At 36.9% G+C, this 27592-nt stretch overlaps 1 protein-coding gene across 2 annotated transcripts in view; it reads left to right on the top strand.

Moving 5' to 3' along the window:
* The first annotated feature begins 13192 nt into the window (after positions 1–13192).
* SEPTIN7 (septin 7) overlaps positions 13193–27592 on the top strand; it is a 61706-nt gene continuing 47306 nt past the window's right edge. The window contains exons 1-2 of one of the 2 annotated variants that reach the window (XM_021553263.3): positions 13193–13211; positions 15859–15961. In XM_021553263.3, the coding sequence (XP_021408938.2) occupies positions 15952–15961 (10 nt within the window). In that variant the 5' untranslated portion in view covers positions 13193–13211; positions 15859–15951. Of the gene's footprint in view, positions 13212–15858; positions 15962–27592 lie in introns of those variants that run through there. The other variant, XM_021553262.3, reaches the window with a different exon arrangement.

The raw sequence follows: 27592 nt of genomic DNA, 5'->3' as shown, positions 1-27592 counted from the left end.
TTGGGGTAGTGTTAAACTGTAGGTGGTCACAAACTATTCCCTAGGAGGGTTGAACGTCTTGAGCTGATGTTTGTGGAGTAGATGTCTCGCAGAGGTGGGGATGGTGGCACAAGCAAGGTGCAGGCATTTCTCAACTGCAAGGGCCAGGAACTCAGCTCACAGAAACCAGTGATTTCCTGTTCACCTTGCCAGAGTGAATTTCATGTATGTCAGGGATGAGTCAATTTTTTTTTCAGCCCTGGTTTAATCGCTGCATACTGATAATTCCATAATATCATCAGGTAGCTCTTTTCTGTTCTGCGGTGTTTCTAAATAGGAAACAATCAGGTCAGTATTTGCTTTCATAACTTTAGTTTAATGCAGCAGCCCTGTAAAACCAGGTATTAGCGTCATTGTGTGGACATGGCTGTGAAATTCCTGTAAGCCTTACTTTACATTAAAAATCAAAAAGTAGTGAGTAGGTTCATAAGCACTTCAGGAGCCAATATGTATCCACTTTCCTTTTGACAGAGTTTGAGTTAGTGTAAAACACATGCCTGACTAAACCCTGTTCTGATGTATGTCCTGGACTTCCTTCCTCCAAAAGCCACTTAATCTTCTGCTTTTTGTGCACCAGTGGAATTCCATGCTTCAGATATGCCTTACAGGTACCTGCTGCTCTCACTGGCTGGCAGGGCTGCTGCTCAGAGTCACTGCCCAGCAGCCCTTCTTAAAGCCACTCATGGGGAACAGAATACTTCTGTATCTTATTTTCAAATGGCTCTTTGTGTGGCTGTTTTCATGCCACACTTCTGTCATTTAACGCAGTGATAGCTCAGTACGCATTTGAAAATAATTTTGGAAGCAGTGTTGCTGAACAATATCATTCTGGGCGTTACATTCAAAAGCACTTAAACTAAAATAGAACTGAATTATTTCTTAGTGGTACAGAAGATTTAGAATTTTTTTGGTAAACATTGAAAATAACATCTCCAAATATAGCTTTTCTTAATTGCTTTTTTTTTTTTTTTTGCTTATTCCTATTACTGCTCTTCTTACTCAAAACTACTAATAGTTGTGTGCTTCTTGCTTTTTAATCTGAATACTTAAGGTGTTGACTTACAACCATGGGGAGGATTGATTAAAACGTTAGGTGGATTGCTTCTTCCCATGACCTGTTGTAGTTCTAGAGGGATTGATATTAAGATACAGCACATAGTATTGATCTGAAACTTTTAAAATAGTTTTTTAAATTGAAAGATTGCATCATACTCAAAAAATATGTGAGACCTGAAGAAAAGAAAAATTACTCTAGACTGCTCTTTTGTTTGATGAAAAAGATCAAAGGATGACAGTGGTCATTAGTAGTGTGCTCTTAAGGCAGAGAATGTCCCATATGAGGCTTCTTTCCAGTGCTGTGGGGTAAACCGTGACAGGAGAATGACCAGAAAAATCGAAATACAAACTAGGTATATGAGGTGTGCTCTGCAACATTGTTGGTGAATGTTGAGCTACAAAGTAGTAGTTTATCAAATTCTAATCAAAGCAGTCTCAATAGAAATCAGCCTATCATACAGTGATGTTATTACAAAGAAACCTTTCAGAAAGGCAGCTGAAGTCCTTGATGGCAGAATTTCTGGAGTGGCATTTGTCTGAAAAAGCATTGTAGGTCATTGGAGTTGATGCTGAGAAAAATGTAAGATGGCATGAAGGTTGGTACTGCTGCCAGTGATTGCCACTGAATCATGGGCAGATAGATTCTTAGAAGAATAATTCATTAAATATTGCCTGTTTTTATGTCTTGTACATTTAAAAGACCATTCATGTAATAATTCATACTGAACTTTAAATAAAATGAAACTTGACCTAGTGAGGTGATCGAAATTGCCAAGAATACTTAAGCATTATGTTAATGTTAACTTAAATCAAACATTTTCCAGTGTTGGCCAGTTGCAATGTTTGAATTTCATTTATGTGTAATTCTGTTACAGTGTGCAGGGAATTCTAGTGTGCCCAGGAGTGTCCTCTGCTTTTCTTTTTGTTCTTTCGTAAGAACCTTACCATATGATTTTACAGCCTAGACTGACATGTAACTGCACTGCAGTTGAAAAATCCTGTCTTGATTATATGTGTTTTCTATGCACAGTGTAGGAAAACTTGGAATATTCATATGGTGGTGTGACTAGATGAGCTTGCTGATGCAATGGAAAGTTAACCTTACAGTAGAGTAGTTTTTAACTGGGTGTGTGAGCTAATCACTTGTTTAATGTGCAGTTATCAGAACTGATAGGAAGGCAGCCTGCGCTCGCCCTGGTGGTGCAGTTCCTGCGTGAATCTTGGCCAGCTGCTTGAAGGGAGTCAGTTCTGCTGCTCTGTCCACCCTGGTGCCTCTCCACCCCAATAGCGGGTCAGTTCATGGAGCTCAGCTCACAGGGTCTGCCTATTCTTTCTTCCTCAAAATAGTTTTTCTTTCTATTAGTTGAGCTCCCTGAACCTTTCATACCATGTGATCACAGAAGTGTTGGCATGGAAAAAGAAATGCAAGTGGGGTCGAGGCAAGAGCTGGAACTTCAGCCGACCACTTGGGCAGCAGAGAGCTGCATGCAGCCTTGGTTTAGTGTGTGCTTTAGACTGGTGCAAAGAGAAGAGGCTTCATTTGCTCTTCCCACCCAAACACTGAATCTTAAGGTAGGCCGGCAGTTGCTGTGTCAATGTGCCCAAGGCAGCAGATACATGGTAGTTGATCTAGTTGTACAGTCTGTTTATTTCCACTCTGCCAGTGGTTGAGATAGGGAAGGAGACTGTATCCTGTTGGAAGAATTAGTGCTAGTGGTTGAGAATGTAGTACTCTCCTCTTGGTGAGGGCTGGTGACTTAACTGAGAATAAACTCAAGTGGGCAAAGTTTAATAGCTTTTGTTTCAGTTCCTGTCACTCACTCCTTGATCACTGAATGGGTGAGGTGAGGCTTTTTATTACAGGCTGTTGAATCATTGCCTATGACTTTTATGGTAATATTATGTTAGCAATAGGACTTTCCTAGAGTGGTATGAAAAACTAAGGCACTCATTAATGATGACTGCAGAAATCTCACAGTGCAGAGGGTCTTGTAGTCGTGATCAGATCCTGAGTATGGTGGTATCACAGTTTTAGCTGACTTCCTGTTTAAAAAAAAAAAGAAAAAAAAAAAAGAAAAAGAAAAAAAAAGGCAGTTCTGAGGCATTAAAAACTGTTGCTGGAGAAATGGAATTCTCTGGAAGCTTTCTGACAGCAGAGGCTTTTCTAAATGTGTGATCTTACCAATATGCACTGTAGTAAAATTCCAGATGCTGGCTTAAATGTAATTTAATGCTTTTACATTTTGGACAGTGAAAGTTTCCAAAGTAGATTGATGCCAAGATCCTCTTGTTTCTGCCCATCCATTGCTTCTGGGAATGAACATGTTCTAATTGTAGTTAGTAAAGGTGTATTAACAAACCAAGAGATTCAAGATTATCTTAGTTTCTTCTGGGGAGGCTTTGCCAGATGGTGTGAAATCAAGGTCTGAGTAATCCCTTGATGATGGGTAAAGGAAAGCCATTCTGTTAACTTCTGTGTTCTGTATTTTTGTAGCACTTAGTTGAGGGAGAACTTAGAGGACAATAGACTGCAAACTGCTGCAGTATGGTACTGAAGTTCGAAGTCACCTCCTACTCTTCATCTGTGCCAAATATTGACCTTCAGTGCTCTTATTTGCAGTTCTGTGGGCATCTGCAAACCAATAAGTTCTCGGAGCAGTGGAAAGAGCCTGCAATTTCTATCTGAGAGACTGAAACAATGAGGAACGAGACCTTAAAGCAGCTGGGGCAAAAACCATACTATGTGGTTGTTTGTTGACAGTTTAGGGTTGTGAATAAAAAAATATCTATTTCAATCAGTTAAAGAAAAAATGGCTAAATGTTACAAGTTCAAAACAATGCTGAAGACTAGATGCTAGAAGGGAGGAGAAGGTAAGGGTAATGAGCCCCCATCCCATAAACATTTGCTAAGGAAAGCTGGGAATTTCAGCAGGGAGTTTTTCCTTACCAGCAGTTTCAAATTTAGTAAGTTAATTTTTGAGCTGGGTGGTGGTTGGTGTTCCTTTTCATGTCTTTAATACCAGGGGCTCTGTAAAAGGTTGAGGTTTGTTGTGTTCAGAAGCCTTGAACAGTGGAATTTTTCTGCTGAGGAGTTTAAAATTTTATTAATATTCAGTATTTTTATGCAGACCAAGTTATTTGAATGTCAGTATGTTAGTAATGAAGGGCCATTGATGTGTTGTTTGTCCAAACACATGCAAGAGTTAATTTGAAGAAGACTTTGATAGTGATTGAGACACAGCTTCTGCAAAGAAGTATTAATGGATGGGCTCTAACCTGCTCACTGAAGGATTTTCACTTGCCCCTGGCCTTGTGATCGGCTTGCAAGGCTTCCAGTGTCCCCCTAGGTAAATGTGTTCAGTTCTTTGTGGCTGTGGGCATCAACAGTGAGCCTGGGTTTCCTGTTGCTGTGAACTGTGTTTCTGGCTGTGCATCTTGCCTGCTGAGTACTCTGGTGTGGCAGCAAGGTATGGAGAGGATTTAACTCCCACTTGAAAATTTGGCAGGGCTAATCATGCAGGATAGCTGCTCAGCTGGTGAACGTGTTGGACCATGTAGTGCATGCTCTTCACAGCCAGCTTCCTTACTAAAGCCAAAAACAAAAGGATTTGGGAAGTTGAGAAACCAGCAGCTTTGGTGCTGTTAATTGCTGGGATGGTTTGCAATCCAGCTGTGGCTTCACTCCTTACAGTCTTTAGTTTTGTCATACAAAGCAGTTTGACTGCTGTTGATTTGGTTGCTCTCAGACGTGTTGCCTTCCTCATTGAAAAACATATGCATTAAACACCAAGTTAAAAATTAAATCTTTAATATAGAGTGAATGAAATGAAACTTTAGGATTTCAAAATGCTGACCTATTTTACAGATGAATGGTAGTTTTATCAACTGTATATTGTAATATTTTTAATATTTAATCTGGATAATAAATTTTACTGTAGATATGGACCACTCTTTATATCAGTTGCCGTTGCAACTCATGGGGAAACAGTCTTAACTTTTACTTGATATCTTCCTTACACAGTAATTATGATGGGAGCTATCTTTCTGTGGTATCTCCCTAGCTTAAAAATAAAGATAATTAAAAACAATGCAGCCAGCCAGCTGTGTTTCATAACATCTAAATTTAACACATGGAATGGTTTTAATGCTTGGCTTGGCATAATTCTTTGAAATAACACCTGGGTCTTTTTTTAATCATCTTAGTCTCATTAGAATTCTTTATATTCTAAATAGAGAACTCAGTGTGGAAGTAGTTAAAAGGTAAAATTCTCGAAGTATTAGTAATGTAATATCCCTATGGACCCATCTCAAGGTTTGATGAACCTTGTAGTAGAAGATTTGAAACACAAAAATACGATTTCAGCATATCACGAAAATGAGAATTAAAAAGCCTAAATTCTGTGTTCTGGTATCATTAAAATATGCTTTTGTAGGGGGAACAGGGACTTAAAATTTTAGCTCAAAATATCTGTCATGGTGAAACCAGCAGGACTTTTGAAAGCTTCTCTATAGCAGAGGGTAAGGAGTTCAACATAGAAACTAGTATAGGAAAATATGAATGTACAGAAGACCAGATGACTTCCATATTGGAATGATTTGCATCCACCATACAGAAATGTATGGTAAAAGGCCTTCACCCTAGTTATTTCTCAAATGAGAATTGTCCACGTTGACAGAAGAATCAGGATGAAATACTGTAGTTTCTCTCTTTAAGGGGAGCACACTTCATTTAGACAATGTTGAATGTACTTGAGTATTTTTGCATGAATGATTCACCTCTCATTAGCATTTCTGCGCCTACATGTTCAAGAAATTTTACTAGATCTGATAGTAATCCTTTGGGCTAGAGCTGTAATAATGGTGTTTCTTGTCCTGCCATCCTTAGAGCTGCTTGATGAGGAGGGAGCATGGGATGTGCTGCTGGGGAGTTCACTTCTGTGGAGATTCCAAGCATTGAACAGAAGGAAGTGCAGAGTGCACACCTGCAAATGCCTTTTTCAGAGTCCCTTGGCTGAAATACTGCCCAGCTGGACTGCAGCAATCTGGTCTTGCTGAGAAACTATCTTCTGTGCTTGGGCTTACATCAGATACCTGTGCTGTTGCTGCTGCTTCACCCAGAGATTTGGTGTGGGAATCAGTTAGTTTGGGTTTATTCTTGGGTTTTTTTTGGTATTTTTTAAATTTTGGGGTTTTTTTATCATTCCCTGCTGAATCTTTCTGTGAACTGATCAAGCTGTATGCAAATTTTGAAGGAAAATGCAATGTTATGGTGAACCTGAAGGAACTGAAAAAGGATATCGCAAAGGGACTAAATGATACATTGCAGCATGACATGTTAGTTTGTTTCTTAGTACTTACTATGCTTTTTTCCTTTGGTGTTTCCAGTGCTAAGTGAGACTTTCAAAATGGTCTCCATGTAGAGGCACTGACCTACTTGGGGGAGAATTTCTATTTCCTTAAAAATGGCTCTTTTCAAAACCATTGTTTAGTTGATGTCATAGGAGATGAAAGTAGTGGGAGATAAAACTTTCTGAAAGATGCCACCATTTTGGTATTGGTTGGTAGGCATTTTTTGGGGTTTTTAAAAATTATTTTAAAAACTTTTATTTAGAAGTCTCTTGGGAAATATCCACAAGCTAAATAGACATGAGACATGTTAAATAGGAAGTGGAATAACAGATAGTTTCTTTTTGTTCAAGTTGTTTGTTTGTGTTCAGTATTTCTTTTTTCCTTGAAGGCTTTGTATCCAGGGATCTTCCATACTTGGGTTTGGTTTTTTTGGTGGTTTTTAATAATATTTTTTTCTTTTCTATCTTTCATCTTCAGCCCTTGGTTCAGTGTTTGTATTGGAATAAACATTCAAAGACAGCAAAACTGAGGGAGAAGATTTAGGGCAGCTAATGGTGGTGATCGACACACCAAGTGATGTGTGGTTGATGCTGTTCTTGACAGAAAGTCCCCAGCTGCCATTTCATTTCAACCCTGACTTTATAGAGTGGAAGATAATCGGTCACTTCACTGTCAAATGTGATTTTGAGTTGGTCATTTCAGTTGGATGAAAGTTGCTGTGTGATAGTGGTTTGTGTGCTGCTCTCTGCAGGCAGACTAAGGGGTTTTTTAAAGCCAGAATAAAGGGGAAAATGCACAAACACTCAAGAAGCTTTAAAGTAGTATTCTTGTACTTTAAAATCTCATCTAAATTGCAAAAAAGGTTTACTTGATTTTCAAGGAATTAATTACCTAGCTATTCCTAGTGGAGGCTGAACTATTACAAAAAAAGTCAACATATGTTATTGTAAATGCAGGTGAACCCAGTGGGAAGAAATGACGATGTCTGGCTTAATTCAGAAGGCTGAATGATTTCTTTATTATAACTATGTTAAATACATTAATATACTACATAAAAAAGAAGATACTAAAACTACATACTACTTTCTCTGACTCTTAACTCTAACACAACTTGTGATCCTCTCTTAAGAGTCCAGCCACAGGTGAATTGGATTGGCCATCAGGCTCAAACAATCCTCACCAGAATCCAATCAAGCAATCACTCCAGGTAAACAATTCTCCAAACACATTCCACATAGGAAAAACAAGGAGCAGAAATAGAAATTGTTTTCTCTTTCATTTCTCTCTGTGCACCTCTATGAAAAATCCTGAGAGGGAGAGAATGTACTTGCCACAATATGTGGCTGGCCTGAATTATTCTATAGAGTCATAATGGGTAGAACTTTTTAACATTGTATGTTTTAGTTATACAGGCCTACTTTTATAGTTTGACAACTTTCCTCCCTCTCTGCCCCTTCTATAACTATAATTAGTTACTACTTAACTGGCTTAATTTTCCTGTAGTTGTCTGCTTTCTTGCACTTTGGCTGCTCAAAGAAGTGCAGCACTGGCTGTTGGCTGTAGCTGCTGTGCATATTTATTGTAGACTGGCTCTGAAGTCTCTCAGATTTCTTTTTACTAGACAAGTTAAGGTTTAGTAGTGTGCCTACTACATCCTGTTTGCTTTTCTTTGGAGTTTTTTGCTATCCTCCTGAACGTGTTGCCTGTAGCTCAACAGACAGCTTATGCTCTCTACTCTTTCTGGTCTTTGCAGTGCAGAGTCCTTTAGCTCTTAGATACCACATGTATTTCAGCACAATTTTTAATAAACCAGATTATGGTGTTAGGAATGGGAAAGAAGTGGGATGCCTAAAGCTCATTCTTCACCTGCTCACTCATTATGCTTAGTGCGATTTTGAGGAACAGTGGAATTAGTGCATTCAGTGTATCAGTGCTTGAAATCAGTACTATTGACTTACTCAGCTTGCTACTAGAGACTGAAAGAGATCCTCATTTCTTAATTATGGTTGTGCACGGAAAGGATTTTTTTTTAATCCTTTATGAAAATATTTTTTTTCCTAATGTAGGCCATACTCTCAGTTTACACTTGGAAATCAAGTTGTTGTCTTGTGAAGAAAGGCTGCAGCTGATGTCTGTTTGAGGGAATAGAAGTACTCATTTCCTTTCCATTTCAGTGCTAGACTTCTACCATGCTGATTACAGCATATGTTACTGACCCAGCAAATATTTTTACTTTACTTTGAATAGTGAAAGGACAAATGTGTTCATAGATGCTCAACTTAAGTTTAAATTTGCAAAGAGATCTGATGAGTTTCCCTTTTATATTATTTCCATACTTTGTTCTTTTGTTCTTTGGATTTTTTTCTGTTGTTTGTTTGGTTTTTTTAGTATGGATTGTGTTTATCTAAAGTGTATTTGCAGAGGAAAAAGTCAATGCTGAGGTACTACATATTGTCTTAACAAGTGCTCATGGATTGTAGAAGCATTATTACACTAAATACTGCTACCTGAAGCCTGTATTTTAAGAATGCAGTAACAAAAACTGAGTTACAAGATGCATAGTTATGTCTCTGAGATGTGGGAGGACAAGATGGGGAGATGTCTTACTTGTTTTCTCTATGTATTGTCTCTATATTGACAGATTGGAAAAATGGAAAGTTAGATGAGCTGTAGAAGATTTGAAGGGGTTTTGAAGGTGTTGGTAAAGCCTTATTGCAAGTTTTGGAGGCTTCTTTGTATTGATGTGGAGACTTCAAGTAACTAGCAGTGCTAGAAAGAAGAAAATAACAAGTTACCATGTCAGGGATAGTGTAGGAAATAGAAGTAAACAGTGCTTGTAGACCAGTCATTATGCATAGAACCAGAAACTGTCAGTCTGATCACTCACAGCATGGTGGTAGGATATTGTATAGAAATACTGTGGCTAAACGGTTTGCAGAAATTCAGCTAAAAGTTTTAAAAATACTATTTTAATTCTTGAAATCATTGTTAGAGCAGGTGCAAATTCATGTGTTTTAGCAGCACTGAGTAAAATAAACTGTGTATAAAGAAGACTTGCCTTGCATCTAGTTACCTTACCAAAACAAATTGACACCATAGCAAATGTAGATAGTAGAAAAAAATACTGTGTTCATAGGGTGCTCCTGGTTTAACTGTGTGAAATGCATGAAGAATAATTAGCTTTTCTTTTCATTGTTGATGAAAACAAACATTCCTATCATATGCCAAATGCAGAGGGTATCTGCCTTTTCTAATATAACTTCGTGTTGTGGTCAGATTTCAACAATTTTTGGGTTTTCTGTGATATTCCTGGGTACTTCTAAAAGCAGTATTTCCTAGGAGGTGACTAGAAGAAAAGTAAGTATTTCTCTTAGAATAAGTTGGATTGAGAAGCGCTACAGCCAGCCTTGATTGGAAAGGACAGTGACTCCCCAATGTCACACTGCTGTTCTGTTTGGTCTTTTATTTTTTCTGCAGCTGTCTTTATTAATATTTGCTGCTATTTTGGCTATGTCATAAATCCTCAAAGAGTTTTCATAACATCATATTACAGGCTGTTGGTTGTTATCAGTGCACAGAAGCTGCACTTACCTGTGTGGAGTGTGAGCTGAACTCTCAGGTTGCACATCATAGAGGTAAACAAATGGCTTTAGCTCACCTCAGACTTCCATCCCCTTTTGATCAGAGGGATAAGGTATGCTCTTTTGCAGGCACTGGACCTTAGGCCAGAGACTCTCATCCTTTGGCCCAGATGGTAATACTTGAATAATGACTTTAAATTTATCATTCCTGAACACAGTCATCCCAGAATAAAGGAGAAATGTAAATTACAGTGTCTGGGCAATAACAAAGATGATAGACTTATTTAAAAAGAAACTCCTATTTTTTTTTTTTTTTTTTAAATAAGTGATTTCCTTTAGAGATGCTTGGGAAGCCACTGATGCCCTGTTTGTCTTTTCACTCATTTGCATATTTAGAGCAGTTTGCTGCTAGCTATTAATTCATTGATTCAAATGATGGATCCAAAAACACCAGCTCTGCAGCTGGTTTATGTGGGCTGTGACATTTTGCTTGAGGGAGATGTACATTAAAGCAATATTGAATACACAGAGTAGATGCACTGAAAGTCATCTAAGGCCAGATTTATAATTGTATGGCTTGCCTTCATTTGTGCTAAGTTAGATTGGAGATAACTGACAACTACAACAACATGAAAATATTAGAAGACTTGATATAAAATAATATCTGGAATGCATCTTGGGTGAATGTAAAGTGATGCACGTGGACTGCTGTGCTATATGCTCAGTGACAAGCTGTGAACATTTTTTAGAGCTCAGGAGTGAGGTCTTGTGTTCACAGTGTCATCAGCTCAGTGCTTGGAGGGAGTCAAATAAGTTACATGTTGGGAATCAGTAAAAGGATCAGAGAGTAAGAGACAGCACATGATCAGACATAGGATCTGCGTTTTGCCTCTTGGATACTGTGTGTAGCTCTTGCCCTGGCTTCTTCAGAAGAGTACAGAGCTAGAGTTATGTACTAGCAGCAGGAGCAGAGACATGAAATGGCTTCTTTTGAATGCAGTACGTTAGATGATTAGGGCTGTTTTCCAATGAAGATACTACTGTGCAGCAGTTAAGCTAACAGGAGGTAATTTTGAAATGATAGTCATCCTTTTAACCATGTACAGAGGGAGTCCTTGCTACAGGGACTTCTGTGGATGCTGTTCTAGTGATTATAGGAAGAGTGTGCATGGAAGAGAAATTGGTCAAATGCAATTTAAGTGAAGAAATACCCCATGCTAAATGCTTGTGAGGTAGATCTTTGGTGAATGTGGAGGTGTTAAGAGAAACACTGCTCTGTTTATTCTGCTGTATGTGCTACCTTAGATGTGGGTTTCCAGCCACTGTTGAAGGCAGGAACTTTGGTGTGATCCATGTGGCTGTTCTTGCTGGATGATAGGATTTGAAATTGTACTGCTTTTGTCCAGGGAAGGAGGCTCCTGTGTGCCCTTAGTGAACTAATTCTTGATGATGTTACCTTGTTTCACCGTAGAAAGTAGTGATGTGCAACATGATACCTGATAGTAATGTAGTACTTAAGGTGGTTGATATTAAAATCTTGGAGTACTGGGACTGCTGTGGGAACTGCAGTATTAGTTATGTTCATTATGTTACAGCCTGTACAGCTTGCTCCAGATCTGCTGCATATGTATCTCCCTCCTAAAACAAAGGGAACTTCTTCCAGAGCATCTTGTGCCACCTTTCTGCGAGGCACAGAGAAGGAATGGCATTGATCAGCAGTGCTTTGCTTACTTGTCCTCTCAGAAGAGTACAGCAGCAATGTACCCAATGTGCTGAGCTGGTATGGCTCTGGATGCTGACAGAACATGAAGGGGATTGTAAAATCAGAAAGCTTATATTGCATTAGGTTGAAAAACAGAAGGGAAACTGCTTTTAACTGCAGTTTCCATCACATTGATTAAAAATTAGATATTAAGGTGCAGAAGCATCTTAACTGCCAGTGTAGAATTTGCTATTAAGATTTTTTTTTTTTTACTTTGTTGGTATCAATGTCTTGAAATACTCAAGCACAGGAAGATGTTTAGTGATAAACAGGATATTTGTATTACAGCTTTTAGTTAAGGTATTGTAAGTGGTGTGTTGGAGAACTGTTGTAGACCTCTTGTCATGCACAGAGTTAGATGTTTTTGGATAGACACTTAGCTTGTGCTCCCTGCTTTGTTCTTTATTTTCTGACTGTTGAACCATGACAGTTGTGCCCAAGGTTGCAGCAGTGCTCTAATGCTCAGTGTTGCAAATGAAGTGAATTGGCACTGTTCACTGAATGTGTAAAGTGACTTAGAAATGCAGAATGCTGGGAGACATTTGCTGGGGTGATGGCTTTGATCTTTGTACCTTTTCCACAATAAAATAAAGATGTGATGCAGTAGTGTGGTGAAATGAGATGGTGTGTTCTAGTGAACACCTCAGAAGAAGAAACACTCCAGAACCCATTACAGGTTCAGGTAGCATATAGCAAACAAAAAACATGCTGAGTAATTGAAGTAAAAAGAGTTATTGTACAGCTGTCTGTACTGATCTTTAAATGGGTGGCGTTCATATACTATATTACCATGAAATTAGGTTGTCTTATGTATAATCCAAACTAAATTAAGGTTACTAACAAAGTAAATTAAGGACACCTTCAAGAAAGGTGAAGAGGGAATTTTAACAAGGGTATGAAGTGAGAGGACAAGGGGAAATGGCCTTCCAACTAACAGAGGATAGGTTTAGATTAGCTGTTAGGAAGAAATTCTTTCTTGTGAGGGTGGTGAGGCACTGGAATCGATTGTCCAGGGAAGTTGTGGATGTCCCATCCCTGGAAGTGTTCAAGATCAGGTTCGATGGGGTTTACAGCAAGCTGACCTAGTGGAAGGTGTCCATGCCCATGACAGGGGGTTTAGAAGTAGATGTTCCTCAATACCCCTTCCATCCCAAACCATTCTGTGATTCTGCTTAAAATGTTGCATCCTGAGCATACTAGATAGAAAATACTGTGGGTTACTTTGATCAAATGTAAGTAACTTTTTCTTCTTTTCTTTTCTTTCTCACACTGCCCCTGTTCCTCTCTCTGGATTGTGGCTGCACCTGTATGGACTCATTGCTGCAATGGTTCAAATTAATCATTTTACTGGACTACTTCTGGATGTATTCTCTTGATATCTTCAATTGTGAAAATGATGGAAACGTGTTGTTTACAAAGTAGCTGTAAGTATTACATTGATACAGATATTTTACAGTTAGTATAGGAATAGAAGCAGCATTTGGTTTTTAGTAGCCGAATTGAAATTGAGCTTAGGTAGAAACTGGTTGAAAATCACAAAGAGATAAAAATTAAGGGGAAGGTATTGTAAATATTAGAAACATGAGATCTCATTTGGTACCATGTTCAAGACAGTGGAAGCCAATTATTTTTCAAAAAAAGTACTAAGTTATTTTAAAAGCTATTGCAGGAGTTAAAGAAACTCAGTTCCTTACCTGTTTTGGTCTCTTTAGAAGTGGCAAGTTATGAACAAAGGCATCAATTTAAAATCCAGCATGCTGAAATCTTCAGTTTTAATTGGTATACCAGAAATATGAATCTGGCATCCAGCTGCAGGTTTTTAAAAGGCTCTTTCCTATTGATGGCAAATGCTCACATTAGACACAGCATTAATGCCCAGTGTAACATTTCGTGCATCTTCATTTTTTGGTTGCTACCATTTATATTTCATTATCTAAAATTGTAATTAATGTAGACCCACTTAATAAAGCAAACAACCCAAAATTTGCCATCTATTATTTTTTAGCATTTCATACTCAGTGATCTAAAAGTTCATAGGGGTAAAACTATCTGAAGTGTGGAGCTCTTTATAAATGGGAAGAGAAATAACTTTAGTTTGAAACAAGAATTATATGGAAACCCATTATTTTAAGCAAAAGAATTAGCTAATGAGGGGGTGAACTGTTTCTGGTAAACATGACACACATTGAAAGGTATGTAGATACTAAAAAATGCAGGTGGCTGACAAGTAGAACTATTAGGAGTGTCTGACTGTGATTAGATATTTCGTATCTGGTAGGATGAATAGGAGTTCCATGTCCTTAATCGTTATTAAGGACCTGCACTGTTAAGGAGCCCTTTAATATCTTAAACAGCACTGACCTGCATGTCATGCAATATCTCTGAAGCATTGGCTCCAGCTCGGAGTTTTAGATTGTGATAAATTCCATTCCTTACATGTAGTAATAGATTGGAAAATTAAAACAAATATTTGGATTTTAAATTCCTGGTTGATTTTTAAAATACTTCAAAACCTTTCAGATGAGATTATAGCTGCACCAAAGGCAAAAGAAACAAAAGAAGTTCCTTGATGACACAATACAAAGATTCCTACATTTAGGAAAGTAATAACCTTTGTTGCATTATGAGTGTTTAAACTTGAGCCTTTAACTTAGTCTTTGCAATGATGTAGTTTTGTTTGAGATTAATAGTTTATTTGTCAAATGGAGAAATCAGTTGGGTGACTTAAAACAGAGAGTCCATTTATTGACTAGTGCTGCTGGTCTGCCAAGAGCTTGCAGTCAATACTTTAAAGGTGATAGTGGTTTTATAGCCTTGCTTTAATTAAATAAATATTTTTAATTTCAAAGTTCTGAGTTATTACTGCATTGAACTTACTTTGTCAGTTTTAGAAAGAAAAAAATTCAAAATAAATGAGTCAACCACATACCAAACTTGAATTAACCATACTGTATCCCATACAGAGAAGTTCTGAGCCAAGAGTGCCTGCAGCATAAAACCTTCTTACAAATTATTTTTTAGAATTCCTCTATGCTCATAAAGATAATTTTAGGGAGTAGAATTTGAATTTGCAGATAGCACTTCAGCTGTGTGGGTATGTACAGCTCTCAAACTCTGCAACTGAGTCAATACCACCATCACATGACATCCTCTCAACTCTGCCTGGATGTAACGCCTAAAGGCTGAAATCATTGCTCCATGACAAGCAGTGCCTTGTGTTGTTTTTAGTAGACAGTGGTCTCAAGAAAGTGTTTTCAGAATATTTTTAAAATATCTAAATTGTCCAGTCTTATAAGACAATCCTCAGAGCTGATGTATTAATAAACAGACAGTTGTAGGATTGTGCTGGAAGAGTGGTGTAAAGGTTGCACAGTTGAGCTTTGAAAGATTGCTGGGTCTAGTACAGTGAGGAGGAGGCATTTTAAGCACCTCCAGCATTTTCATTAATGTGGTGAGAAGAAGTAATGGCTAGCATCCAGAATTCTTCTCTTATTTCACAGCAAGGCACTATTTTGGTAAGTTTTTCGGAGTACAAGACAACTGAAGTTTTGCCTCTAAGGAGGATTTGTTGGAAGGCATGCTGCATTACTGTAAGTCTGGGTTTTACATGAAGGCCTCCAGTTGAGTGACACAGAAGCAGAGGTGTCAAGTTGGTTCCCATCATGTTGAGGCAGTACTACCATGACTTGGAAGTATAGGAAAGATGCATTCATACTGCTGGCCTGTGTTTCAAATGGGCATTGGTACCAGGCTGATTATGTTGTAATTTTGCACGTGCTCACTGTTGTGTTTATACGAACAGTCATAATATTGCAATTGCACTTGCCCAAAATGCTATTATACTTGAGTTTCTGCGCCAGTTTTTTGGCCATCCAATCAAAATTTTTTTTTTTTTTTGTATTTTTTGCTGCAGTTCATTATACTGTCTTGAATGTAGATAGGTTGGGTAGATTGCACTTTTCTACAAACGTGAAAATGAAGTTAACATTTCAATAACTAAGAATACATGCCAATTAAGAAATTACTTGCTTTCCTTTTAACTTTGTTTTTTCTAAATATCTCTTGCTTTAGCAACAGAAGAACCTTGAAGGATATGTGGGGTTTGCAAATCTTCCAAATCAAGTTTACCGAAAGTCTGTTAAGAGAGGATTTGAGTTCACGCTCATGGTAGTAGGTAAGTTCCTTTATTTGTTTTGAGTGTTGATAGTTAGAAATATTTTGACGTAGTTCTTAAAATCTGTCATGGTGATATGTTTTGCATGATCTCATGGAAAAAACATGGATCTTCCCCTGCTAGACTGATAAATTCAGGTTGGTTAAAAAGAACATTCCTGGTCTGCAAGTTAATGAGGAGATTAATAAATGATGAAAACAGTATAGTTCATATAGTCTTAGGAAAACAGTTTGGTGTGGATCTGGTGTAAAATGCTACTTGCAAGTATGACTCAAGTAATTTGAACTGGATTTTCATTTGAATAAAAAAGAACTGTTTTTATGGTTGTGTGCAAAACGACAAAGCCTGTTTATAACCAGGCGGTGGGATCCTGTCTATCCTGCACTTCTGTGACCACAAAACTATGTTACAAAATCAAAGCTTTAATTTAAACAAACCTTTCTAGTCTGTATGGTTGTAAAGAAAACCAAATGTAAACAATTTGTTCCCTATGGACTACAGTAAATGGGAAATTATTGTTTGAATGAATAACACTATTCAGAACAGTTCATTTAGGCTTCAGTGATGACCCAAATTTGTCATCTTTCCTTCTAGGGAATCTAATTTCTTTCTTTTTTCTTGTTCTTTTGAGTACTTTTATGGTAGTAGACTTAGTAAAGTTGGGTACATTTGTGTGTAACTGATGCTACTGGATATGTTACCCTGCTTTGGCATGCTAATCAGCATCATAATAATAATAATAGTTTAGAAGTTTAGAAAGTGTTTTATAATAACCATCTGTCACTTTGTTATCTAATTCTATCTTTTGTAGTTTGGCTAGCTGATAGTGCTCTGTCATTGGCACAGTGGATTTCTTGTGCAGACTTTATGTGCATGTAACATAATTGTATTAGTGGCAGTTGGAAATCAAGGGCAAATTGGTGCAAACTCATTGTATAGATCATATATATTTTTCTTTTGATTACAAAAGTGAGCTAGAACTTTAAAATTTGAGGGTTGCTTTTTTCTTTTGGAACTTGATGACAGGTCCCTTTATAGTCTAGCATCCAAGTACATAATTAATTATTTAGTACAAAACTATTTGGATTAAAATTTGATTTTCTGTTATCTACAGGCAATAAAAAGGAGGAAGGGATGAAACTCTTAAGTGGTAAATGTAGGGATGTGATAGTACTGGAGAATGTCTGCAAAATTACATCAATGTCCTCTTGTTTCCCTGTACTATAGCTTAAAGCAATTACATTTAGGAAAGCTGTAGAAGATGGAAGATGCTCAAGAATAAAAATTAGTCCAAAATTAGATTGAAAATGAGATGTTGACTAGTTTTAATATTTTTGTGCTTACTACTAAGGCTTCATTTTTTTACATGGAAATTTGTGCCACTCTCTGGAAGCTTACTAGGAGAGGTGGCAATATTTTCCTAAATTAAAAATACCACTAATTCTCTTCTTTTGACCCCCAAGTACAGAAGTCGGATAGTTGAAAGTGAGTGTTTAAACAAAATGATGGCTGATCTTTTAGTATTCTGGGAGCATTTGGGGAGGGGTGGGGTAGAGAAGTTATTTTGTTTAAAAGTTAAGTGCCTGGTGATAGTGTGCCCTAAAAAAAAGTGTTTGTTTTTAAATATGAAGGTGAAATAGTTTGTGTATTACTGATCACTTGTGTTGGTAAACATTGTAATGTAATCTGCAAGGAGATTGTTAGGATTGTAATTATTTGTGGCTGTATTCATCCTGTGAGGTAGTGTACTCTTAACTTGGTTTGAAGTCTTTAGCTGACATAATGATACAAATCTGTAATAGTAAATGGAATTATCTATAATCTTCTTGGTAATGTTTAATTAGAATGTAGTGTTTATATGTGTATGGTCAGTGCTGGAAAAATAAGAATACTGGATGTATTATCTCTTGGAGATTATCTAAAATAGTCACTTGCTCTTTCTACTACTAAGAGTCGTGTGTGCATGGCTACCTTTTACTGCAGATTGCACAACTCCTGATCTTCTGGCTCTGCTTTATTTAACTCATAACACATAACTCAGTATGTTACCATTTGTTCTGAAAGGCAAAAAGAGAAAAACAATGCTTGTGGTTGCTAAACAGGTACAACAAGAAAACAAATCATATCTGGGATCTGTGTCCAGCCATTTTCAGGTGTCCATGAGATTTGATATTGCAGCTAATGCATTTGTATAGAAACTATTTTCCTGTTGTACATTTAGTCTGGAAATAAGAGTTAAACTTAGTAGATGTGCATAGTGTTATATCTGGCTTTTTTGTCCTTGGAATGCATAGTATGAAAGGTCACTAAAGCAGTATTGGAGGAGAATTTGCCAATATGGTTGTACTATTGTGTGTGTTTCTACTTCTGTAGAAACAATTCTGTTTTCAGTTTAACCGTGTAAGATTTTTCTGACTGAGCAAGTAGTAAGTACAGTCCCAAACAGATCTGATGTTTCCAGTAAGAATTTTTGAAAGGAAGTAATTTAATTTTGCAGAACATTTCCTGTGCCTAAAGTGCGAATGTGAGTACATAAAATGCGTATTTCCCCAGTTATTGTCATTGCCCTGGAATGATGGCCATAGCAGTGTGTGGTGGCTTCCTGCTCTTCTTTGTGCCAGTGAAGTTGGAGAATGGGTTTTTAAATGTGGGCATGCGTAAGGCTGAGTAGTTGTTGAATAGCCTAGAGAATGGCTTCTGGAGCAGGTTTTCTCCTCCTGAGCTAAGTTGGTTTGTGGCATTGCTTTGGACCCATGTGGACAGTTTTCCGTCCTGTAACTTGCTCTTTTGAGTCAGGACTTGGTAGGACGGATGTATTTGAGGCTTTTAGTTAGTGAGCTCTTTTCTGTGAAGTATAGTTGATGATTTCTGGGTGTTAGGGTGTTTACATTAAATATAACTAATGGGTGAAGTGATTATGAACTACACACATACAAGTATAAAAAAAGGATGTCAAAATACCTTTTTTTATCAAATGTTTTAAGAATCACTGAAAAGTAAACCTTAATAGAAACTGGTGTTACTCTATAATATTTAGCCATAATAAGCATTTTGACATTTCTATCTCTGTTTCTTTTCTCTAAATTGTATTGATTCTTTTGTTAGTGTTTATAAACTTGAGAAATTGAAGACTGACACAGCCCTTTCTTTTCCTTATTAATCAGTTTTCATTGATTTGTCTTTAATCTTGATGAGCCTATTTCATATCAGAAGCTAAGCAGTAGTTTTCAACATGCTGCTTCTGCAACAAGTTGGTTTTGCAGAATAAAAACTCAGAAGAACCTTCTCTGAAGCTATGACAAAGTGAGCAGAAATATACATTTAACTGAACTCTATTCTTGTTGCTTTCAAAGTAAGACATTTAAGTAGAGGTTTAAAGCAACTGATTCTACATTTGAAGCATTAAAGCTCAGCAGTGGAAAAAATGTCAAGTTTGCCTTAGCCTGCTTCCTTCATGATCTTGTGTCATCTCTTCAAGTATAAGATAGTTGTTGAAACACTTGAGAACCTGACATAAATATTTAGTCTGTCTGAAATCCAACGAGTATTCTCTGTATTTCTCTACTGTATGGGTTTTTTGGAGGAAAGTACATGTTTAAGTCAGATGCTTAAGAAAAGAAAACTTCCAAAAGTAATACCACTGTGGTTACTAACTCACAATTAAAGACAGTCTTAATTGTGGAATTGTAGTTCTGTCTATTTGTTAATATAATTACACTTGCTTAAGTAGTGGGTGTGTGTTTTTGCTTTAGTGTATATGAGGTGTGGTACAAATAGTTATTTTTCAGTGGGTCTTCCTCCTAAACACTGAGTCAGGAAATCCCTCTTTGTTGTTTTTGTACTGAAACAACACCATTAATGGGATTTGAACCAACACCCAAGTAGATGCAAAGTCATAATCGTTAAAAATTCCTTTCTCCTATAGACCTTATGTACTTAAGAACATGTATTTGTGATGACTTTTCCTAGAGCTGTGTTATTTCAAATTGTTCAGGCTTCATGTGCTGCATTAGAAGTTGGACTTTTAAGTTTGGGGTTTTTTTTAAGTCATCTGATTTCCAAAGTACAGAACACTTACAGTTGAGTGGCTTTCCACAAGACCTTTCTATGCAGTTCCTAGTTCTTGAGCAACTGTTTGGTAGCTTTGACTTTGAAAGCTGTTTTGAAACTTCTCCCATAGTAAATTGCCTGTTTTGTTTCCAAATTGTTCCTTTAGCCTTGTAGATCACCTGTAGATTACAACTGGGAAGAAAATGCCATGCAATATTGTTGGAGTCCTTCATTTGTAATTATATGCACACTCAAAGGGTTTGGTTTAAACATGGTTTTTGGCATGGATGCAAAGAAAAGGACTGTATTTTGCAAGACTTGAAGTTACGTTAAGGAAGCAGCACACCCCGATTTTAAAATGCTTTTATTGTTTACTGAAGAAAGCTTGGATTGGTTTAATACTTGTATCTTCTGGAGATAGATCGTGTCCTGATAAGAATTACCCCCTTGTTCCCTTTCTGAAGCAATTTATCAAACCAACCAGTGGTACTAAGACACTTAGCTACTCACAGATACTTTGTCTTTACTTGCTGTCAATTTTAATGCCAGGAACAAAATAATTTTTCACAGGGTAGGAAGAATAATTAAATGAAAAGTAACCTGTGTGTGGGCAGTACAACTAAGTAGGAAGAGTTTTGGGATGTTGGCAATTCTTGTTGCTCTGCTGTGATTTGAAATGCTCCTAGTTAAGGTTTCAGTCATGTCTCTACCACTATCTGAGTGGGTGTTTGGCCTTCGGTGTGACCTTCATTACTTGGCTGCTTAGGATCCTGTGCTGCCATTGCCGAGTGTGCAGTGCCTTATGCATACAGTCAGGGGAGTACAGTCTCGTGTACAGGACTGGAGTAGAGCTTTTTTGTTTTTTTACAAAGAAACAGCACGTGATGGAAAAAATGAGCAAGATTTCTTGCAGATGTCCTGCCCCCATTCCCCCTGTAAGTCCCTTTCTTCAGAATACCTGAATTCCTCTAATTCTCTCATCCTCTGAAAGCTGCCCTGTGCTATTGGACGCCTTTGGCTGCAGCCTGTTTTGGGCTGCTTGCATCGCAACTGCCTGGTACAGCTGTGGCTGCGTTAGCAGTTTTCCAGGTCTCAAGGTACTTCTTCTCCAAAGAAATGTTGAAGTCTGGGTTCAACTGTTGCAGTATAATGGAAATAGATCCTTTAGAAAAATAGATAAAAAATAAAATTAGGTTACAGGGATTCTGTTCATGAGGTTTCCATGAAGTATAGATATAGATAAGGTTGTTTTTAAGGTTACAGAATTCTTTAAAGAAGTAATTGATTGTATTCCATTGATGATGCCTACAAAGTGTAGGAATTGATGGCTGAATACTTTGACACATACCCACTGGGGATGCTGAAGCAAAATAGGCTGAATGTAGGAGAATTGGCAGAGGTGAAACCAAAGGAAATTGGAAACTGGTGGAACTCAGAATGAAGTTAGTATATGCCCACAGATGACATGCTTCTTTGGACTAATCTCTGTTTTGGAGTAATACCTCATCAGTCACCTGTCACTCCTTTTTGTGGACAGAGATTGATAAAAAAAAATTTGAGATGGCTGAATAGATGAACTCTGAAAATCTTTAATGAAGAAATAAGTGTCTCTAAGATGTGAAAGATCAGCAGCTTAACAGTGAGTTTACTGGCCTGCATGATTTTCCAGTGAGTTACTTTCAGATGGGACATTCAAGGACATATTCATGTGAGTACTTGGCTTCAGGAGAAAATCTCCCCTTATACATTTTTGTTGGCTTATGGATGGATTTTTTTTTTTTTTTCACATTTTTCCCCCCTCCTCTTTCTTTTGTAATGCAGTGAACTACAGTTAGCAACATACTGAGGCTGCTCTTGCCTCTTTTGTAGTATTTTGCTGTTTGTTTTTTTTTTCTATTGCTGGGAAAAGTAACCTGCACCAAGTCTACAACCTGATGGAAAAGAGAAACTTTTACAGTGGGTTACTGTTGAAACTTATTGTCAGGGAAATTCAGTTAATCTACCTATTTGAGCTTATCTAGAAACCATAGCTTTTCAAATACTTTCAAAAGTTGCTTATAGCAGAGTGGCTTTTAATCACTCAATGGGAAAAAAAAAATAATCTTAATTTTTGTTAAGCCCATTTTAAACATTTTCATCTCCGTGCAGTAGCTTAAAGGTTCTAATGAACAGAACTAAAGTTGACATTTAATAGGATTGATCTTCAATTCTCATTTTTTAATTGTTTGCAATTACAGCATTAATTGGAATTGTAGTGCTTACTGGATAACTTCTAAAGAGCCTTTGGATTTTTATTTTCTTATTAAGTGTTTGGATGCAAAGCTTCTTGAGTAGATTATATGAAAGCCAACTACAGTAAGGTACTTCTTATTGGATGCTTGCTGTTATATGACTCGAGTTCTGACAACTACCCTTAAGTACCAAGTATTGGTATATTAAAATATTACTGTGAAAAAAAAGAAAATATTTTTGTAAAGTTTTGGTGATTGTAAATGTAACTGATCTCTTTCTCATATTTTGGTCAGATCCTAATTTATCTATTAAATTTCTTTGTTTAATGACAAATTTTTTATGGAAAGAGACTTATATTTCCAAGTGTGCGGATGTGAATCCATAATTTGGCAAAAATCTGCCTGTAATCTAAATGACTTTTTTTTTTTAAAGTGATGATTCTGTTACAGACCATTTTTTTTCTATTCCATATATTGTTTCAATCTCATAACAAATGATGTGAATTATTTCACTGGATCTGTAATAGGTTAATTCAGGAAATTTCATAAAAACCATCTAATGAGAGACTGTGCTCTGCATTGTGTAGGTGTCATCTTCACTTCTGAAGCTTTGAGGATTTTTCTGGTGGTTCCCTGCATAATCAATCTTGTCATAGTACTAGCTGTCTTCAGGCCATCTTTGCTAACTACATAAATATTTTTCCAGGTGTTTTTTTCTTCTCCTACCTTACCAGTTTTTTGTTTTATTTCTAAATAAAAAGGTGTTTGCTGATTTTACACATTGAAATATGTGTGCACATGCACACAAATACACTATTTTTTTGATTTTTGATAAGGTGATACTTATTTTTTTGTAGTAAGCTTGTTCATTATGGTGAGATCAGCATTTGAACCTTGTCCTTGTTCAGGTTGATGACAGGGTTTTAGGTCACAATTTAACTGAAATTAATGTGTCTGGTCTTTTGATTTTAGAATAAGGATAATTAGTACTGTGCGAACTTGAAAGCATCTTAGAGAAGGTACCAAACTAATGGATGTTTTATTTTGTAAATTGATTATCGGGTGGCAACACTTGTTTTGATGCTACTCAACAAATTGTCTGTCCTGAGCTGTCACAAGCAGGAGCAGAGTGTGAACTAAATCTTGCACATCTTGTAAGCAGTGATGTGTTAAAAGTCAAATTATACTGTTTGCAGTTCCTTAGCTCTGGATAATCAGGTGAAACCATACTGCAGCATCATTGCTGCAAGCCCAGAGTGAGATTCAAAGTAGGAGGCAGTTTTTTGTATAGATAATATGCAAGATGAATTTAAAACTGCTTCTCATTTCTTTTTGGCTGAAAATATTAGTCTTGCCTGCTGTATCAAGAAATGCTGACAACTTTTTAAAGGAATAGGTTAATATTGTAACCGAAGTGATATTTTTGGATGGAGTATTTGTGATCTAAATATCCAGTTGTAGTAAAGCCCATGTGACCCATTAAATGTGATTCAATATGATTGTTTTCCCTCTGGCTGATTTTACAACAGTCAGTTCAGCTCTTCCTTGTCAATCCATTTGAAACAGTTAGGTTTTCTTCCTTTTTCAGTACGCAACTGCTTCATTTTGGGTTTTGGATATTGTTCTGTTGAGGTTCTGAGCACATTTACTGATAAATCAGTTTACACCATACTCTTGTCTTGAACTTTTCTTATTAAAGAGAACGAGCATCTTATAATAATATTTTTATCACTTCTTCTTGTCTATCTGATGGTATTTTCCATTAATTTTTACCATAATGCAGCACTTAAGGCAGACTATTTAGATTTATCAGTGGCTGGAGGGGAGAAAGGCCCCTGAAGCTGTTTAACCAAATTACTTTTTTCTGTTTGAGTTCTTGTCATCCTTTACTTTCATCCTGATTTTTCTCTGTAGGTAGTTTACCAACAGCACAAATTTGAGAGCTCTTACACTCTATCTTGGACTAGTGCAAATTTTTCTGTTGGTGTTGATTTTAAACTATGTTAAGTTTGTAATGCCATTTGATATAGTTCCTTCCCTCTGTTAAACTTGAATTGAGAGGTTTTTTTGAGGGTCCTGGTTTCCTAATTTCACAATCACTTCTAGCTTTTTATCAGTGAAACTTCAGTTTTGGTCGTAGATGAAACCTTAAGCCAGAATTGTGCTGATATCTTCAGACTGCAACCATGTGTCTGTCAAAGTTAACACAAAGTGCATCATTCTGGTCCTTCTCATGAAACTTCTGCGAAGGCTAAACAAATGTGTTTCATAGGGCAGAGGCTTCATCAGAAGTGCAGTGATTCAAGGGGGTTAAACTCAGCCTTCTGTGGAGTGAGAAGCAATGCAATGGAACGACACAGGTAAATGTGAGCTGGGTAAAAACATTATGTGTCAGTTCTAACAGCATCTGGCTATGCTGTTTTACTGCTTGGGGTATGTGAAGTGATGTTGCTTTCTGTATAAGGTGACAGCTTGTGTTTTTGAGAAGAATCTGGAGCATTCCCAGATGACATCTCAAACTGCAAGCAGCAGTGCCTTTTAAAATAGCAATCTGAGGTCATTATATGTTGAATTTTAAATGCATGGGCAAAGCCAGAATCGTGGGTCCATTTTCTGTTGCTCACATAGTGAAAAAATAGTAATTCAGTGGTCTGAAGTGGAAAGAAGTTGTTGGATGCATGTGGAACACTTTTCAGTACAGGATCATGAGCATTGTGTTAAACTGAACAACTGTGAAACAAGTCACTGCTGAAGTATATAATTATCAGATAAGCAGTTGCTGATGCTTAGTCTGATCAAATGACATGGAGTAACAAAGGGCATTCACGGCACACTTCCATCGGTTGTTCTTGCCTTCATGCACGTTGCTTGTGTCGTCTTTCAAGACAGAAATATTATGTGTTGTATTCACAAGTATGATAGGGAGGAATCTCAGGAATATTCCGATTTGGCTCATGAAAGATATGAGTGGTTCACCTGTGATGTAATAATCTGGTAAAGAGCTGGTTGATACTTCATCTATAACTATCTCCTTGGGCCCTATGATGTAAATCTGTAAAACATTTATTTTCTCTGTGTTAAACTGTGATCCATTAATTTGCCTTCATATCTACATGATTTTTCTGATGACAAGATATTGTTGAAGTTTCTGTCCCACGCTGCGGAGTATAAAGGGAGCTGTAAGTTTTCTGAGATGCTACTTCTTTGTCTCGAAAGTCAACAATTCTCTTTTACCATCTGTTCTTCCTTCGTTTGATGGATGGAGACAGTTTATTGTCAGTTTCTGGTTATTTTTTGCTCTGCTGTTTTCCTTATTAGCTATTTTCATCTGACATTGATGAAGATTATTTGGTTTGTTTTCTTTTTGTCATCCAAGAAAATGCCTTACATGACGTTGGCACAGTCTATCAAAGAAGCCTTTGAGTAATTAATGTAATACCCTGCAATAAAAATACCCTCTCTTCACATAGGACTGAATAACAAAAATAACACAAGGGGATTTTTAAGGACCTGAAGACGAGTTTTCTTGGCTCTTGGATGAAGTGTGATGGTGCTTTGCTTGATAGGCTAGCAACATAAAGTAATGTTCAAGTTCATTGTAATTATTTTTAAGGGGATGTCCCTTCTGAACATTTTGGTCACCAGATTCTAATCTTGCATCTCCAGACTTCTGACCAAAAACTTGGGGAATGTAAAAATATTTTTGATGTTTGCACAGGTTTATGACTAACCATTCTTCAGTGTTCTCAGCAATGGTAGTTATGAAAAGAAATCATATAATCTTTTCATATAGGTCCAGTGTATGAAACTCCCAGCTCTGAAAAAGCCAGAGGTAACCTTGTTAGTACAAATCTTCTGATGCAGAAAAAAGGAGCTTTAAACAAAATCACAGCCACCTTATTTCCATGTATTCTGAATCCTGTGAGGGAACTGATGCAGAGGTTGGTTTGAGCAGGATAAAAGAAACCACTTATCCCACACCCCACCTATGTTCCATGGCAGCATTTGTGAGACATTGATTAACTTGAGTGAAACTCCAGCCAAGTCAAACCTTGAAGAGTATGATCTTAGTTGCTCTGTCAAAATTCCTGCTATATGTAGGTTACTGTATCAATAAAAACAGCATTTTATGTTTGCTTATTCTGTAAAGTTGTGCTGGATTTTTTCAATTTTTATTCTATTACTATCTTAGAGTAAATAAAATTTTTATTTGAATTATTATTTCAAAGCTATATCTTGTCTCCTATTTCTGTCTGAGTAACTGAAAATAAAAAACTAAACCAATTACACTGCAGGACAATGTCTTCTGTCAGTGATTTTGCAATACCCACTTCTGCTTCAGTACAGGTAGACCTTAATCCAATAATGCATGGTGCTTACTAATCCACTTAATAGACCAACACTGTCTAGTGGTTAAAAAACTGAATCCATATTCTTAAGAAGAAAAACATGCTGTATTTCTGAAATACTGTTCTTGATCTGTACAATCTGATCCTTTTAGCCACTGTTATTTAACAGTGAAGTAATTTTATGACTTTTTAGTGATTGAATGCAGAGAAATTAGTTGAGACCTGGATGATTTGATCCGATTTTAGCTTTAAATATTTGTCAAATTGAAACAGTTTGGCTTGAATTATCACAGCTATTTCAGTCTACAATAAGAATGTGATTTTTATATGCTGTTTGGCTGTGGTTTGAACTGAGGACAGTGTCCACATTTTTGACTGTGAATATATCTGCTGTGGTTGATTTATGTCAAATGGCAAGCATTCAGAGAGCTGAATAAAGTAAAAGTGACTCAGAGGAAGTATTTTATGAGCTTTGCAGATACTTGGATGGTTCAAGGTTGTGCTCAAAAACAGCTTCTGCTTTAAATAACAGTAAATGTATTCTACAACTAGTTGCATAACATTTTTATATACACCTGTCTAATTAGAAAGGAGTTGAGACCTACCATTCAAGGCAGCAGCTGAGCTATGTAATCAACAGACAAACTTCTAGGCATTGTGTATTTATATGTATATATTCATTATTGTTCCCTGTTTTTGCACTCACCTGAAGTTTTCTATTTGGTCTTTTTTCTATACATAAACTTCATTTATAAGAAGTAATTTGCTTTTAGGGCACAGTGTAGAGTGTTCTAATTGTATTTCTAGTGCCTATTAAATGGTGTTGAGTGGCTGACTAAGACCAGGCAAAGATACAGACAACAGGGTAAGTAGGAAATCAGGAGGATCATCATAATGACAGTAAGTGAAATCATGTCACTAATTTGGAGAAAATGGCTCTCTGTAGAGATGGATGAAGAGGTCTCTAGTTTTGTGCCTCCTGCAGTTTCTTGACTCTTATC

The sequence above is a fragment of the Lonchura striata genome, chromosome 1 (assembly GCF_046129695.1).
Source record: "Lonchura striata isolate bLonStr1 chromosome 1, bLonStr1.mat, whole genome shotgun sequence".
Lineage (NCBI taxonomy): Eukaryota > Metazoa > Chordata > Aves > Passeriformes > Estrildidae > Lonchura > Lonchura striata.
The sequence above is the reverse complement of the archived record's forward strand: the minus strand, read 5'-3'. Positions and strand labels throughout refer to the sequence as shown.